The sequence below is a fragment of the Delphinapterus leucas genome, chromosome 8 (assembly GCF_059928025.1).
Source record: "Delphinapterus leucas isolate spDelLeu-1000000601 "Yukka" chromosome 8, BTC_Dleu_Yukka2, whole genome shotgun sequence".
Classification (NCBI taxonomy): Eukaryota; Metazoa; Chordata; class Mammalia; order Artiodactyla; family Monodontidae; genus Delphinapterus; species Delphinapterus leucas.
Window position 1 is genome coordinate 3,396,762 of NC_143136.1, and position 18,303 is coordinate 3,415,064.

At 44.5% G+C, this 18,303-nt stretch overlaps 1 protein-coding gene across 15 annotated transcripts in view; it reads right to left on the reverse strand.

Annotated features, from left to right (window-relative positions):
- Nucleotides 1-382: 382 nt before the first annotated feature.
- LRRFIP1 (LRR binding FLII interacting protein 1) overlaps nucleotides 383-18,303 on the reverse strand; it is a 94,158-nt gene continuing 76,237 nt past the window's right edge. For 9 of the 15 annotated variants that reach the window (XM_089916158.1, XM_089916164.1, XM_089916160.1 and 6 more), the window contains 3 exons: nucleotides 17,900-17,992; nucleotides 16,452-16,593; nucleotides 11,577-14,564 (listed from right to left, as the gene is read on the reverse strand). In XM_089916158.1, coding sequence (XP_089772284.1) covers nucleotides 12,865-14,564; nucleotides 16,452-16,593; nucleotides 17,900-17,992 — 1,935 coding nt within the window. In that variant the 3' untranslated portion in view covers nucleotides 11,577-12,864. Of the gene's footprint in view, nucleotides 1,239-2,877; nucleotides 2,983-4,071; nucleotides 4,152-4,769; nucleotides 4,888-6,441; nucleotides 6,492-11,576; nucleotides 14,565-16,451; nucleotides 16,594-17,899; nucleotides 17,993-18,303 lie in introns of those variants that run through there. The other 6 variants (XM_089916165.1, XM_089916156.1, XM_089916162.1 and 3 more) reach the window with 3 other exon arrangements.

An 18,303-nucleotide genomic window follows, 5' to 3' on the forward strand; every position in this document is an offset into this window, starting at 1 on the left:
GATGATGTCATCTTGGTTTGCACTTGCTAATAGCCTGAAAAGCTGACCGGCTGAACCAGCCTTAAGTGAAACCCAACGTATACAAAAGAGTAACTAAAAATCAGCAGGTAGCCCAACGTCCTTTACTTTTGTCCTTGGAGTTACTGCCTCTACTCTGGTCTGTCACTTCTTCAGTTTACTTTTTATTCTAAGACTGCTGATTCTTATAAGTGTTCTATTCTTATTCACTGTGAATACACCTTCTTTTTTAAATAGAGAAAGAAAAGTGCATTGATTTGATATGCTAAGAAAAGAAAAAGATGATCCAAAATATAGAGAACAATTAGTATGACATAAAGAGCTTCTTTCTCAGTGGGAAAAAATAAAAACCGTATTGCTGAAGTCTTTCAACATTTCATTTTTTAATTTTTCCAACAGTACACTCTTTAAAAGAAGTTAACAACTTCGATTCCAAACATAAGGATTCAATAATGCGAATGAAAAGCTGTCATTTTCAGTGAAGCTGTTGCCTAATTACCCTGGAAAAAAGTATTCTTTTGATTGAACTGATGCAAAAATCCCTTAGAAAAGCTTCATATTTGCCTGTAAAGAGTCTTCTTAAGGTCACTTTTACTTCTAGACCATCCCCCTTGTTTCTAGTGAAAGAGTTTTGCTTGGTAATGGCTTGTGGTTCCACAGTGTTTTGTGTATGAAAAGCGTAGACTAAGAGATACTACTGAAGTCGCTCAAATTGTAGATTCTGCCACAAAAGGAAGTCCCAACACTGAAACATTTCCCCTTAATGTTCAGCAAGACACATGAAAAGAAAACTCAAGTCCCACTTTCATCTTTACTTTGATCACCATTTTAAACGGCGTGAAGAGGCTGCTGCACCGTCGGAAGCAGAGCTCCACGGCCCAGTGTGCTTATTAAATGGCCTGCAGGTTCGGAGCGGCCGCCCCAGCCCTGGTTGCGGTCTGCAGACAGAGGCATCTGGTTGCTGCTGGGGGTCCCGGGGCTGAGCCGGGTGCTCCCCAGGGGTGTTCTCTCGGAAGCAGGGGAAGAAGCAGTGCTCCCAGACAGCAACAGAACAGCGTGCGAAACAATGCTCTCCATCCGCCCGATCATTTCCTGTTCAGAGCTGCCCTTTACTGCTGGGACAAGAGGACACTCCTGTTGGCTTTCATTTTTTCCAGGCGCTTCACTAAGTGGCCGTTGCTCACCTCGAGCTCTTCTGTTTTGTCCAATGCAGAGCGAAGCTGGAAATAAAGGCAAAAGGCAGTGAGCTTGGATTCCAAGCCTACTGAAAAACAAGTTACGACCCAGACCCACCGAGATTCTAAAAATACACATATACCTACACGTGTGTATACGTGTATTTCTTAATTTAAAAAGGAACACAAGGCACAAGATTCTGGCCTCTTGAGTAACTAGGGAACCTTCCTCTTCTGAAATAGCTAGACCCCAGACAGGGCGCAGTCTTGGGGATCGTGACAGTCTCACGGAAGGTGAGGCAAACGAACAAACAAGCGCTGAGCCAGGCCAGCTGGAGGAGGTGATCCCCACAGCCCCGGGCAGCTGGCTGCTAGGGCTCTGCAGCCAGAAACCAAAGTGGGAATGCCTGAGGCCAGGATGACCGTGCCCAGGGACCAGGGCCACAGAGCCTGGGGGGCACAGAGCCTGGGGGGCACAGAGCCTGGGGGGCACAGAGCCTGGGGGGCACAGCAGGAGCCACATCAGCAGGGAGCTGCACGGACCGGCAGGCAGTGAGGCAGAGTGGAGGTGCCCGAAGGCGGGAGTTCACAGCCCTGTGCTTGTGGAGACATGCATCATTAGAACAGAGTCTGCAGTTCTGCTTCTGATCCAAAACCCTCCAGGAGGGTGGGCGGGGTCCTGAGACAGGTTAAATGGCCCTGCCCTGCCTTTCACCAGCAGAGGCAGAAGCAGAAGCAGGAGCAGAAGCCCTTTTTGTAGAAATTTCCCCAAGTCAGGCCTGGAGTATAAATTCAAATATATAAATTCAAATCAATCATAATCTCATAAAACACCAAACACATGGTGGGACAAACCATTTGAGTCAACAGAAGCAATAAACAACAGAAATAGATCCCAAAGACGGAACATGTTTCAGTCCTCAGTGTGGAAAGCAGAACAGCGTGTATGAGATCATTAAAGAAATAAGGATACAATCAACAAAGGAACCATAAACAAGAAACAATCAGGAATGAGAATACGAAACAAAAGGAGGTGAAATGGAAGATCTACAAAAACTGTACATTATGCAATGGGAGGTAAGGAGATGGGGAACGGAAAAGACAGATGGTAGAGAATTGCAGAGGGTCCGTGAGAAGATCTGGTATCCTCTGATCAGAGTCCCAGGGGGAAGGTGGAGTCTAGGGAAGAGGAGTTACTGAAGGAGATCGTGGTTGAAAATTTTCCAAAATTTATTTCGTAAAAAGACCTCACAGATCAAAGAAACGCAACATATCCCCAGCAGAACAAATAGCAGTAAACCCACATATTAACACATTAGAGTGAAGTGTAGAAAGTCAAAGGCAAAGAGAATGGCAGAGCAGCTAGAGAGGGGTAAAAAAAAAAAAAGATCACCTAAAAAGAGTTAGAATGACAGATTTCTTAGCAGAAGCCAGAAGATGGTGGCATGATAGTTGCAATCACCATAGACAGAAAAACCACTGACAGGTGATCCTGGCCCTGAGCTCCTAATTGGCTGAACTACAATTTCCTTTACGGTGTGAGCACAGCCCCTTCAGAGAGGTTTGGGCAGATGTGACAATGAATGATTCGGCCGCAGATTTCCCGGCGGTAAACCCTCCCTCTGCTCTCCCAACTAGAATAGCATTACCCATTCTCTTCCTAGAAATAGCCTAGAAAATTTACCTCTCTTTGAAGTTTCCGTTTTTCAGCCTTAAGTTCATCTTCTATCTTTTCAGCATTTTCGGCAGCCAGTTTATAACGTGATACTTGGCTTTCTAACCTTATGACCTGGGAGGAGAGGAGAAATCATGTGTATAAGTTGATGGGCCTGTTTTTTTTCCCCGATTGCTTTACTATATTTGAGATCAAAAGGTATAACTTGATAAAATGAGAGAAGACACCATGACGATAGTTATGATCTAGCATTTGGGACTATTACATAGGTTCTAGCCACGCAAGCTATTTGTTCATATTTATGAGCAAGCCAGTACTGACACCTATCAGGGACTCATTTCCTCCCTGACCCTTGTCCCAAGTGTGGTTCCCGCCATGCAGACCCCATGACACCATCTCTCCCCGATGTGGGTCGATCCTGCAGAACCAGGCTGGTGAGGCAACGGCTCCACCAGGACCTCAGCTCCAGTCTAATCTCTCCCGGGGTTGGGGGGTGGGGAATCAGGAAAGGGAGGAGAGAGGCAAGGAACTCAGAGAGCAGGGGTGACGGAAGGCGGCTCTGGGGTGGCATCTGCGGCCAGAGACTCAGCCTGCCCTCAAAGGCGTGCTTCCGAACACGCATTGCTTTCTAGGTGCGCTTCTCATCTTCGTCTCTACAAAAATTCCAAAAAGTTCCAGCCACATATACCCACAATGGAGGGGGCAAGAGTACCTGCTTGTATCTCTCCCTTCGGTTAGGACACAGTCTGTCCCAGGGCCCAGCACGCTGGAGGCATGAGCGCCCCAAATCTAGGGACCAGAGCGAGCCGCTGGGCTGGGATGGAAAGAGGGAAAATCCAGGCAAAAGGGACATCCCTGCATGAAGCGTTTTGTAATTAACCGATTTTTTTTTTTTTTTAAAGAACAAACTGTCAAAAAAAACCCTAACCACATTAGGTACTTTCTGCAACTAACTTTGTCTATAAAGGATTAGTATCGATTATAACAGCCCAGATCCTAGTTATGACCTCTCCCTCCCCACGTCCTCTCCTTGTAGGAAATACACGGAGAGACTTGCTGCCTTGTTTACCCCCCTTAGGACCTTTTTTTGGTTCTAAAATTCTCTGCTTCTTTTTGTCCTCAGCCTTCAAGCCTTTCTAGCAAATAAAACTTCAGTTAATCCTCAGTCGGGCGGCCAGCGATTGCGTACAAGTGTGCACGTACATTTTGTTCTAATGCAGTTATCTCTTGCTCAGATTTTGCAAGTTTAAATTTGAGGTCGCTGATCTGTCTGTTGGCATCCCCTAAAGGTTGAAAGAGAAGGAAAATCTGTTAAGCTCTTGGGCTTTGAAAATGTTAAAACAATGGTTACTGGGAACCAAGCCCTTACTTTATAATCGTCTTGCCAATCTGTAAGTCCTGGCCTGTGCCCTCACAACTCAGGAGGCGCTCTTTCTCCGCAGCAGGGAGAGCGCCCTTGAGCAAAGAAGGCAAAGAAATGGTAGGGGGAAGGGGGAAGGGGAGAGAGATTGGGCCTGCTTTTGTCCCCGTAAGCCTCCTTCTAGTCTACTGGCACAGAAAAATACCTTCCGATCTCCCCATACAATCAGCAGATCCAAAGACTGTATTCAGCGTAGTAAACGTGGTTTCTAGCAGCGCGTCAGCTGGTGGTACCTTGGTGTATGTTTTGGGTCACCTGTTCTGTTTCTTAGGCTCAGACAGAAACATCCTTGCTCTGCCCACCTGCCCGTCCTTGTTCTAGCCCACAAGGAAACATCTTTGTGCTTCTGTACTCAGGGCTTTTGCGGGGGCGTTGGGAACACCGGCCGTTCCTTGCCACGGCAGTTTATCTCCTCCCGCATTAGTACAATAAAAATCGCGCATGGCAAAGGGATTTCTTCTACACGAGGATTGACATTTACTTTGTAGATCCATCACGTGCACGTCCGTCCCGTTTTGTAAGACCCCATCTTCCGGGTGCAGACTGTCTAATCTGATATTCCTCTGTCTCTCTTCCAGCTGCCCTTTGAGTTTCTTAATCTGCAAACATCCACCAATAAAGCACGTTAATTTCTCGATTCTAAATGAGACGAGAGCCTATGAGAAAGGAAGCTGCATGTCACGTAAAAGCCCACACCCACTAAGCACAATCCGATGTTGCCTTGCAGTTACTCCGTGTGTCTCGAAGGGGCCAGAGAGACAGGGGTTCCGTAATGAAGCGGGAGAGAGATGTAGTAAGACATTACAATCCACCAGGAAGATGGGGGAGTCTCTCCCGTTTCATAAAGGAACAAACCCAAATAAATAAATGAAAAACCTTGTGCCAGTTAGTACTCTTCTTAGAAAGTAATAGTAGTATACAGGATGAAAATGGAATTCTATTTACTGTAACAGGCATGCATTATTTTGTAACTCTGGGTGAGAAGTTATTTCTAAGGTTGAAGTTCCTCTCGAATTCAGGAGGAGATTTTCCATAAAACAGTTTTGAGTGTTTATCTACAAGTTCATAAATCAGTACACGATTCACCTTTGCTCTATTCACTAAAAAGCCAGGAAGGGCCACCTGGAGCCTTCCAGGTACAGCAGTGCTGTCCCCAACAGAACCCAAACGGGTTGTAGGTTTGCCACCTGCAGAGAGCTGGCCTCTACATAGCTTTCTTCCCTCTGAGAGAGACACACGCACACAGAGTAGCTGCAATTGCAGTTAACAGCCGTGACTGTAGAATCTTCTGCTATGTAATGGGGTGTCTCCCAGCCCTTGTTCTGTTAACCTCTGATCTCTGCGGACTTGTTGGAAGTCCCCCCCCCACACACCGACAGGAACAGAGCAGACCCCCGTGACATACAAACCATCAGTGCGTGCTGTTTTAAGAAAACAAGTACAGAATTACCATGGGCATATGTTTTTAAAAGATCACAGGCACTTCATGAGAAACCTCCCACCACATTTAGTGCCTTACCCAATTTTGAAAGAAATCTTCAAATCTTGTAAAAAGCGAGGCAAATACCTTTGATGAGGCTTACGCGGGAAAATGAGAAAAATCGAGCTTCCTTAGAAAGTGACTGTGGAATAACTTAATACTACCCTGCATATGAAAAAGACCAAATAGGACAACTGTGTAGTGTTTCTTGAGGTAGAAGAGGTCAAGGAAGGTAAACTATAGTGAAAACAACTTGGATCAGCTGTAACAAAGAAATACCTGCCGGACAGGTGTGCTGACCACTGAGGGATTACAAAACTGACTTTTACAGGCCAGTGGAAGAGGAAGGGTGTTGGAATGTCTGGGGAACACCCTTGCCTCTCAATGCTTAATCTAGGCCTTCTACATAAGTCTTTATTGTAAGCAGCAATCCATGTAGCACGTACCAAATTCAGACCATGGCCTTGAATCTTTGGGACAACCTCTCGAAATCTGATATGATTTCTAATGCTTTACTTGGATAAGAACATTAAGAACACTGGTTGGCTCGGTAATTATTTTCAGCCACGATGCATCAGGGGTTTCCTGATGAAGCAAGAAGCTAGAATGGGAAGGTTCCCGGTTTCAGGTGCCCCGTTTTCCAGAACTCGGAAAGTAATAAAAAGATCGTTACCTGTTCCAATAAGCATTCCCGTTCATCAACGAGCTTTTTCAACCTAATATCTAAAGAAATCAGAAAGATACAGGTTTAGGTGACTCCATGGACTGCCCCTTTCAGCAGACTGCTAAACTGAAGAAGGAGCACTGGGGTTAGTGAAAGTGATGATGAAGGTATTATACACGTACCACGGCGAATGAGGCCACAGACAGGACGGGGGAGGAATTCAGCCAAGGGGGGTGAACTGCGTCAACCTCCCACACATGCTTGTCTCGTCAGGGCAGCATCCGGCTGCATGCAAACAGGCTAATCTTCTACTCTGGGTTAGCATGCAAGAGCTCTAGGGCCAAACCACACTGCAACACAAGATCTCACAAGGCTTCACGGTTTAACATCATTAGCAAGGTACAAACACACTGAGAATCGGGGTCAAATATCACCAGCATTTTCATTAGCCTTGACTTTCCAAGTTTCCATCCCACGAGTGTTGGTCTTCCTCATTTCTCTCCAAGACTCACCAGTGTCAGAGTTCTGACTGTGCTTATGAACCCTAAGTGTCCTGACAGCACATCCGGTAACCCACTTCGTTGCTATTCTTTTGAGGAAGAACGCAGTAATAACTTAGGTTTCTGTCATTCTTCCCACCCCAGATACAGAAGTTTGCATGTACGTAAGCACCTAGAAATCCCCCAAACAAGTCTCTGAAGGGGCATTGAGTAATACATTCTCCAGAGTACAGAGAGGAAACCAAGACCCAGGGAGGATTTTAGGGGCAAAATCCTGCACCAGTTTCAGGGCAAAATCAGGATGATGTGATGGTGGTGGGTGCTCATGTGTGCTGTGCCCTCACTGTGTACCAGGCACTGTCCCAGCCACTAACACCACCTCCCGCGAAGCCCTCCAGGTGGGCAGTGCTGCCACGTCCCTCTTCCACAGATGAGGACCCAGGCCCAGCAGCTTTCCTAAGGCCCCAGGGCTGCACCCCTAACCCCTGCACCCACTGTTTTCCTAAACACAGCCCTCTGAGTCGGACCGGACTCCCGGCCTGAGGCTCTTCTTCCCGAGGCGGCAGCGCTCTCACACTGCCCAGGTTTTGATTAGCCGTGTGAAACGGAAAAAATTCATACAAAACGCACCTTTGTTTTCATTAAAAAAAAATCATCTATCCACATTCTAATCCGAGTTACGTGTTTTCGCTAATTGTTTTTCCAAACATCCTTAACTGCTATTTTGAAAGGCACAATAACAACATAAATGAAAATAGAAAATGTTACGTATAAGATACATTTATAATCCTTTTGAGTTCCATTTTAATTTACATACAAACTGCTTCTGACAGATGTTTTATTCTGTCCCTTCCATAAATGCACCCAACGCTGAAACAAAAATTAAAAATAAATTGAAAACCTGGCTCTCTTATTCAATATCACTTTTCATTTTATCTTGTATATTTTATATTCCTACATACAAAAACCACAGGCATCATAAGAAACACTGAATATAGCAGAAAGTGATTTGAGGCTCACATATCTATTTACAATTTTATTATTATTTTTCTATTAGAAGACTTCAAATTTCTTAGACAGCAAGTAAAAAAAAATGTTAAAATGTAATAATAGTGCTAACAATAAAAAACAAGAGCAACCTGACCTTTAGTCTTATAGTGAAAATATGAAAAATGGAGAGAGACAAATGGAACTTTTAAGGAAGAGAAATTTTAAAGCAGAAGTGGAGAAGATTAAATAGTTTCAGGAAACTGGAAAAAAGAAAGAAGCAAAATTGTCTGACATAAAGAAAATAAGCACTGAAATAAGGGAAAGACAGACAGTATATATTATCACTTATAGGCAGAATTTGAAAAATAAGACAAACGAATGAATATAACAAAACAGAAACAGACTCACAGATGGTAACTAGTGGTTACCAGTGGGGAGAGGGAAGGAGGGAGGGGCAAAATGGAGCAGAGGATTAAGAGGTACAAACTACTATGTATAAAATAAATAAGCTACAGGGGTATATTGTACAGCACAGGAAATATAGCCACTATAATAACTTTAAATAGAGTGTAATATATAAAAATACTGAAACACTATGTTATACACCTGAAACGAACATAATATTGTAAATCAACTATACTTCAATAAAAAAAATTCAAAAAAGAAATGAAAATGAGTACTGCTTTTCTTACGGTCTTAAAAGTCAACAAGTCTAACCTGTGAAGTGAACAGTGATGCATGACTGGTAATTACCGTGATACTGAGCAAGAGGGCTGCAAACCTACACTCACTAAGCAGCCCTGCTCACCGTTGGTCTCTAACACCCAAACGATAAGCATTAAAGAAAATAAAGTCACACTGTCTCGAACTCAGAGTTTTCTTTTACACTGGGAAGTTAAAATCAATTGGCAATCAAAGTTATTTTAGTAACATTGTTAAAGGATTACATTTTTTAAAAATCTGTTTTTTATATATTAAATTCCACCACACCTTCTGGTGTGAACTTTAGAGACCCGCGAAACAAGAAACAAGAAAAGTGGCGAGGCCATACAGTCACAGGGGCAGCAAGCAAGTACCAGGACCCCCAGCCCCGCTCCAGAGGGGCTTGCGTGTTGTGACTGCGTCTGTCCAGGCTGCGAAGGTCAACCACCAGCAACAACCGTGGTCACTCAGCACTTACTCTCCAGTGCTTTACTGGGTCTGATCCACACCACCACTCTCAAAGGCAGGTTCTAACCCCAATTTCAGAGAGTAAAATGAGACACGGGAAGGGTAAGTAGCTTACTCATAATAATATATTATCAGGAGGATAATTTTCATTCTGTGGGTTAATTTCACCCAACCCTGGGCCTCAGGCCTCCTCTCCCCGTTGCAGAGAAAGTCACCTCCCTCCATATTCACAAAGATAATGATCAGAAGACTGACATCTCAAGAAATCCACTGAGTGTGGTCCTTTCTCTGCTCTCTCCTTGCACTGACTTAATTTGATTATAATCCGTGTGGTCAGTTTTCATCTTCCCCAGGGCTAGCCTCCCACGCCAGGATCGCCCCTGCTTCTGGTAAAAGGCAGAACAGGGACAGGCTGCTCGAGAGGTCTGTACAAAAGGCAGAACAGGGACAGGCTGCTCGAGAGGTCTGTACAAAAGGCAGAACAGGGACAGGCTGCTCGAGAGGTCTGTACAAAAAGCAGAACAGGGACAGGCTGCTCGAGAGGTCTGTGCGGATGGCAGAACAGGGACAGGCTGCTCGAGAGGTCTGTACAAAAGGCAGAGCAGGGACAGGCTGCTCGAGAGGTCTGTACAAAAGGCAGAACGGGGACAGGCTGCTGCTTCAGGTCGGCCAAACAGCTGAAGCCTTTCACGTCTCAAAAAATTCGTTCGTCTTTGATGTAAGAGGGGCAGAGAGGGTGAAAGGGAGAGCGAAAGGGTTTTTCTCCTGAAAGACTGTCCTCCCTGTATGAGGTCAGCACACTGGATAAGCACATATTCTGAATGGAGCACGCTCACACGCCCCTGCCTTTCCTTCTGGAGCCCGGACACTTGGAATGAATCTTACTGTTGCGTTCCCTTGTTTCGATGGCCGTGGTGGCACGTCATACAAGGCGGTCTCCTAGAAAAGGAATCTTATCAATGGAAAACAGGAACCCTAAACTGTCTAAACACCCAGAAGCAGCATTCCAGGGTCCTAGTGACAGTGGAAATTCAAATGTTCAGGTCATTAGGTTTTCCATTAATTGGAAATACTCCATGTTATACAAAGTAGTCAATGCAAGATACCCCATTCTTAAACACTCTTTTCAAAAGTTTTACTGCTTCCCAACCTTTGTATGTTATAAAATAGCCTATAATTCAAAATTCTCAGTCACCTTTCCCTATTTTTTACAGAAACTCATAGTTATACTTACATACTTTGGAAGGAAGATTAACATTTTACATACAGTAGCCACGTTCTGGTTTGGGGTTGAAAAATATCCCAGCTTTTTGATTTAAAGTATCAGTGATCGATGCTTTTCTCTGCTCTGCATTATAGTGAAACCTCAGTGGTCCAGGTTCCTCTGGGGCTGGGACTGACAGGTCACCTTTTGATTCTTTTCTGAGTCTGAATTGTTTGACATTGCGATCTTTCCAAATTGCCTTATTATATACTTCCACGCCTTCCTACACTGAATATACCAAAGGTAACCATTTCTTGATAATTCAGGGGCCTTCACGTGCAGATTAATTACTGTGTGGGGCCGTAATATCATCTCGCCCTCGGAGCAGGGTAATTGATGTGCATAATGAAGGCTCTTAGATTATCAGGGATGGTTTGGTTCTTCAGAATCCTTATCTTCTTTTTTGCTGACTTTCCAATTCTCTCCTGCTTCCACTAGAGGTTGGGTCCTATGTGCTTGTTCATGGGCAGAGCACCTTCCATATAGGAAGTGATCTTACATGTTTATTGATTAAATGAGGGATGAACACTTGAGACTGCTGGCTGGCTGGCTGGAGGGATGGGAAGCCTATAATAATGCCCTTAAATGTGCTGTCGAATAACATGGGAAAGAAAGGAAAGAACTTAAAATGGTTTGATGATCTCACCACTGAGTGAGTCTGGCTGTTGAATCGCTTCCCCAGAGGCCTTTAAAAGTAGGAAGGAGAGCTGTTCCCAATGTACATTCCAGTATGAATGCAGCTTTGCTCAAGTTATAGATACCAACTTTAAAGTCCTTTGCAGCCCTTGGGCTTGATTCTCTAGCAAGCCCCATAGTTTTCTGTTTATATGGCACAAGTGGAGAGAGCTGAGCAGTCCCATTATCCTCTGCTTCAGGACACTCATGCAGAAATAGTCGATGTTTATTTGAATTTCTCATCGAAACATTCTAATAAGCATTGGCGCCTGTAAGCAACGCAACCTTTCTCAAGTGGGCTCTTCACCACAGCCACAGACCACAGGAGGTTCTATGCGGAAAGATCTTACTCAAGGATGGTCCAACACTAGTCCCAGTCTGGACGCCGGGAGAGAAGCTCTTCACTACTGACAATGGATATCACGCATGAGTCCTCCATAGAACCCCAATTGGGAACTAGCAACCCAGAAGCAGATAAAAGTAGATTAAAGATGATATTATGTAGCCACAGTCAGAATTCAAGTAGCACAAGAGTGATCACAGGCTTGTAAAATTATAAAATGTTTTTATTTCAGATTTTGTTGAGGTATCGGTCATTTTTGCACTCAATTATATCTTGTAACAATAATACGAAGTCATATGATCTCATAAAGTGTCAACAGCATTCAAACTGTACAGTCCCCTGTCATTTTAATATTCTATAATGGTTTTTTATTTAACTTTACAATTATTTTTAAAATGTTTCTTTATATAGAAAATATATATCTTGTTCAGGAAGATCAAAACAAGAAATTTCTGTTAAGAATATACCGAAAAACAACAAATGAAAATATTTATACCAGATACCAAGTGATTCAACTATTTAAAATATCCCGTTAGAGTCTAATCAGAAGTTTGCACAAGTATAGCATCCTTTTGTCTTGCTCTACTGAATAATGATTAGACAGATACAAAGAGAAGTAATTTTAAGGTTAAAAAAATAAATGTTAGAAATGATTCTCCCTAGCCAAATACTGCAGTAGGAAATGCAATTACAACATGTATCTCTTCCAGAAAAGAATAAAAAAAAAAAAAAGAAGTCTTTGCATAAAATGACTTTGGTACATAATTGTCATGAAGTCAAAATCTCCTACAAAATAAATTCAGGTATCCTCAAGAATGAGATCTAAAAGTATTGGTCTGGGGTAAAATACTTATATGAGGTAAAAGCAAGTAAGCTATCCCTAGTGCTGTAAGATGTTTATGTGCTATCCCTAACATGATTAATTATTGTCCTAACATGCAAATCTCATCACTCAGTGACCTATGTGCTGTCTGGCCGTTTACGTACTTTTTAAATAAAATACCATACAGGTTACATTATACATTATCAAGATCAAATATGAAAGCACATACATTTAAATGAGACACCTTCATTTAAATCATACTCATAATGTGGAAATCTCAGGATACTATTTGGTCGCTTCAATTAGATATTGATACATTTGGTCAAGAATATGCACATTCATATCAGCTTAAGGCCAAAGCTAAATATTTTGAGGCTGATTTTAAGCAGAAATAAAACAGTGTACATTATTGTTCGATGCTCTCGGAATGCTCTCCATTAGAACTAACTCCAATAACAGAAGTGTCCTTCTCATCTGGGTGATAACCTTAGTGATGAAATAGAAAGCTACAGGTAACAGTCTATAGCTTCAAGGATTAGATAACTTGGTGGATTGTCATTCGGTGCGCCTATACCAATCTAGAACATTTTCTGTGTCTCACCGGTGGAGTCTCTCACAGTTGGACTTGCTGTGCAGTCCTGGTCTCCCCCTAAGACCCCGCCTCAACCTACGACAAGGTACAGTCCTCTTTGTTTCTGCCCTTCCCGTGTCCACCTGTCGTCTCTTCCTTGCTTTCTGAATTAAAGTCCCCCACCTCGCCTGCTGGTGCCACGTCATCATTTTCTAGACTAACGCTGTCTGAAACCTTCCTGACTGTGTGACCTCGATTTTCTGATGTCACATGCTCTCCTGTGCCTTTTGTTTGACAGGCATCGTTAATGTTCTTCGAGGGACCTTCGTCTTGGAGCAGGGCGCTGCCTGGCACTTCCTCATTGTCTGGACCTGGAGGACGGCTGGGAGCGGTGCCGTCTTCCTCAGCATCATCTTTTCTAGCACCTTCCTCTGATTCTTTATTACTGGCACTGGTGCCTGATGACTGAACTGTATTATCTTCAAAACCCAATGTGTCTCCATCAGCTACTGCTTTCCTTGTCCTAGTGTTTACACCAAAATCGTCTTGGTGAAGTCCTCCATCCAACTCAGTTTTAGGATTTTCTGGACCATCGGCGTTTTTACTGCTTCCTACCGCAGCGTCCTGTTTTGGGTTTTTAGTGACCTCATTTTGCGCTTCTACAACTGGCTTTTTGTCAGTAAGTTCTACCTGCTCTTCTTTCACTTCACTTAAATCTGGGTTTTGAAATGTTAACTCTTTCTGAACATCTTTGGTTTCTACAGGCGCTGGTGATTTTTTCTTCTTGTTTTTCTTTTTCTTGCTCTTTGTTTTCTTGGGTGACGAATCCGGCGCCTCTCCCTGTTGGTCATTCTTTTCCTCATCGGGCTCTTTCATATCTAGGGATTCACTTTCAGCATCTACCTTACTTGGACCTGTCGCCTCCTGAGGGCTGCTTCTGGCTTCTGGAGAACAAGGAATGGCTTGGACTTCCAGCTTGATTGGTTTCTCATCCCTTACTTTTCTTCCTTTACCCTCCCCTTCATTGTTCTCCCCACCTACCTCTGTGCTCTGAATTGGGACCTCCTTGGGCTCAGCTACTTCCTGGTTGGTGAGTTCTTTCTCTAAATCATGCCCTGAGCTTGGGTCCAAGCCTTCCGGAGCATCTACCTCACACTTTTCACGGTGACTCACTGTGTCATCGATACCCCTTGGAGGACTTGAGGCTACTGTGCCCACCTGCTCCCCCAACCCAGTGAGCCCTGCCTCCGGCACAGCCTCTGTGGGGTTCCCACTCTGCTCCCCAGTGTCTGCACTGCTCTCCCTTCCAACTTCAGATACTTGCAAAGGAGCACATTCCTGACGTGGTTCTACGCTAATCTCTTCCACGTTGGTTTCAAAATCTTCCTGTTTTTCTTTTTCCCACTCTTCTGCAGATTCTTTACTTTGGTTTTTGGTATCCAAGGCATAACTGCTGCCCTGCCCAATCCCAGGACCTGGGATTTCACCATCTAGTTCACTGTTTATGACCTCACTTGACTCAACCTGCTGTGTGCTTTCAAAGAAGGAAGTGTCCTCCAGAATCTGGCTTTGAACCTGTTCCTCGTTCTCAGAATTTACTAACGTTCCTGGGGAGGGGGCACTGTCTTCAGAGGTTTTCTGGTCCTCGGCATTGTCACCAGGATGTAACACCTCTGTGTCCACACAGTCCTTTCCTGGGTCCTCTTTGTGCTGTCTTTGCTCAGTGTTCTGCAAGATTTCTCTTTTCCCCTCATTCTCCACCATTTCATCTTTCACCTCCACTTCATTGGCTCTTCCTAAAAGACCATTGAGAAAATTGAAGGGACCCCATGATGTGGTTGACCACACAACATATATTACAATGTAAACACATGTTCTCTTTCCCAGCCAACCCCGCTCCTAAAGAGAGAGAGCCATCAGAGAAGCACACGGACAGAAGCCTTTGCCAGTTCTGTGCGGCAAAGCAGCCATCGCGTTAGCAAACGTTGGATCAGCGGAGGCCACTGCCACCATGTCAAAGGCAAGAGTGGCTGCTGGTGCCACCTGGGGTGAACTGACTTTCAAAGGTGAAGTTAAGTTTTAACAAATAAGAAAGAGCTCTGGATCAGGCAGCCAAACTCTCCAAGATGAGGGGATTCAGAAGGACGGAAGGTTCGTGGTCCCCATTCTCATTTCTGGATGCACACGGGGACCACTCCTACTTTTCCAGCTGTCAAACTGCACTGAATATCACGCAGCTCTGAGAGCAGCTTTCACATAATTTTTAAAAGAAACATCCAGGGCTTCCCTGGTGGCGCAGTGGTTGAGAGTCCGCCTGCTGATGCAGGGGACGCGGGTTCGTGCCCCGGTCCAGGGAGATCCCACATGCCGCGGAGCGGCTGGGCCCATGAGCCATGGCCGCTGAGCCTGCGCGTCCGGAGCCTGTGCTCCGCAACGGGAGAGGCCACAGCGGTGAGAGACCCGCGTACCGCAAAAAACAAAAACAAAAACAAAACACATGGAGACCCCTTACAAAACTGACGTTTCTAGTTCTTTAAGTGTTCATTACACAACAGTTATCAAGGATTTATAAGATGTATATTTGAACAAGAGCAGCATGATAAATTCTAGCTGCTCAGGTAGGGAACATAAAGGTAGGATGGACATTCATCAGTTTATCTTCCCTCAGCAACTCTGACACAATGAAAAGAGCTGTGGTTCTTGAATAGTCATAAGGGTAATGAGGCACCTTCCCGGAAAGCCAGTCCTGGGAAGCTGGGGCCTACAGGTTTCTTCATGTCCATGAAGAACCTTCCAAGTGGAAACTACAGCCATGGTCCCTGACCTTATCCCAGCCTCACTATGAAAAGCTGGAAATGGTTGCGAGCGAGGCCTTATTTGCTGGCTACAACTTCAGGCGGCCCACCACACGCAGAAGGTTTATCCCAAAGCCAAGTATATTACGACAAATATTAATGGTGAATCTTTTCAGATATTTGAAAACTGTGTAAAATATTCCTACAATATATTGGGTTTCCCAATTTACATTCTTTCAGAAGCAAAAATGTGACATACAAAGGAACATCACCTCTGACAAAGGGGCAGACGTTTTCAGACTCTTGCTGGTAAGGAAAGCCCTCCGCAATGACCACACTCACCACCCAGGGCTCCCCGTCCATCTCACCTACACCCAGGGCTACTTGTCCATCTGCTGTCCACAGGCACTTCAGACTCTCAAAACGCTTAATGGTGCACGGGATTTGCAGCACTGGCTTGCAAATACAGTCAACTAACTTACTTTACAGCTCTGCTATTCTGATCTTTTGACAATTCTGTAACAGAATAAGTCACAACGCCGTGTTTGGCACATAACTGAAGAAAAACAAATACAACAGAACCGTCAACACGGTCACTTAATTTTGAGATTATTTTCCTTGTATTCACAGTCTCGCTGGCAGCTTTGAGAAGCAAAAGAAACGTAGTCTTAAGCCATCGGTGGTGAGCACTGAACAGAGGTACATGCCAGACAACACACGTGGGTGATGGCATCGTTTGACAAGGAAGTTCCCATGAAGTGACAGAACGAAGGGCATGCTGGGTGATTGTTAATCGATCAGTGATGATTACGTCAACTCTGCCAATGCATGGAAGGTGAACCAGTGCTGACTGGAAGACACGAGGATCAAAGGAAAACAAGTACTTACCTAGCGTCCCATCCCCTGTTGCCTGGAGGGCATTTAACTCTTCCTTTGTCATCTTTGTGGAACCTTGGTAGCCAACATTATTTAGAGGGTCTGAAGTCTCTCCATTGGTAGCTACTTCTGAATTTAGGATTATTCCATGTTTCTGGGAATAAAAACAGGCTCATCGTAACACTCACTAAGTGATATTAGGTTAAACTTTATTTTATAAATGATAATTTTAAAAAAGCCTAATTTTTTCCTAAGCAGAGGAAAACTCTACAGAGACAGAGGAGCGCTAGGCTGCACCCCTGTAAATATTCTATCAACACACACTGATCTGGGATGTCTTCCTCCAAGGGTCCTTCCTTACATGTTCCCATCCACGTCTCAGTGTGCTGGTGACAAAACACCTTCCTTGGGCATCTCCTCTTTCACTGTAGCCTGCCAGAAAGCGGAGCATCAAGCAAACCACTACAGAGTGGTCTTTACCTCTAAAACCCCGGCTGTGTTCTTTAAAAGGATAGAGATAAAGAAATATGTATGTGTTCTGAGAGGAATGATCAAACTTGGATGGAAGGTTTGTTAGAGTCGAAAGAAATACAATTCGTGCTCACTACACAGCAAAACACTTTAAACCCGGCAACGCTTCACAACGCCAGGATGCCCCCCTCACCCGGGATCGCCCCCTCCCTTACCCCCTCCTGCCGCCCATAGCTCTTTCTCTTCTGCTTGGAGGAATTCCCAGCCCTGTACTCACACCCTGGCTAGAAGCAGCACTGCGAATCTGAGCTCTAAGCCTGTTCCCTGCTGGCTTACTGCTCTGGCCTTGACCCTTCATTATAAGTAGCTGGCGTGGATGTTTCCATTGGCGATGCACGTGCCAGCCCGTGGCCATACCCCCTAGACTCAACACCACCTTCTATGGTGCCGAGAGTCCACCCAGAGCTCTGACCCCCGCTGCTGCCCGTTGGTTTATTTTACTCAGTTTCCAGCCAGCAGCTGAAGACCCCTTGACATAGCCCAGACAGCACTTTCCTACCATCCACGGGGTCTCCAAGTCTAACTAGCGTCAGCCACGCCACTGTCCAGCTACAGGGGTTCTTATGTTCGAGACTTTAATATAAGAAAGAAATACACTCTCTAACTTGGAGTAATGTCCTGGAGAATTTACTGGTGAGTTTGAGAAAAAATTTAGACACCCTATCAAAAAAATTCTTGGAAATCAGAGTTGCTTCCAAGATCAGATATGCCTATAAACATCTAAAGACCATCGGCACACCCCACGGAATCTACACTGACTTCACATGTCTCTTTGGGGGTCAGTTAACCTACGATTTGATTTTATTAACAGAACTAAAATCAACGACATAAAATCAATGAACACCACTATCCACACACATTCATCCTTGAGAATCCTGGAATTTGCTGTTGTCGCCTGGATTTTTAAAAACTGTACTTTGGCTTCATACCTTTAACTCCTCTTTCAGCACGACTACTTCTTCTCTAAGATCGTCTCGTTCACTCCTTATGGAATCAAAGAACTCTTTCTGCCTCTCTAATGCCTGAGTGTGTAGCGGAGCAAAGAGAGAGAAGATTCACACAGGTGAGCAGATGACTTCAGAAGCAGGACTAGGAAGGGGGCTTCTACTATGTAAAACGCTAACACCGGCAGGGCATTCGATAGACTATGCTTAAAGATATAAACACAATGCAGTGTTAAGCTCTGCACTTAGCTTATGCCAGCCAAGAAATGTCACTGTGCATGCTCCCTGAAAGACATTAACGTTCTGAAGGATGCTTTCTTTTTTACACCCTCTCCTGGCTTAGTCTGCGGTTTCACGGCATAGTTGGAGAAGCAACAGAAGCCATGCAC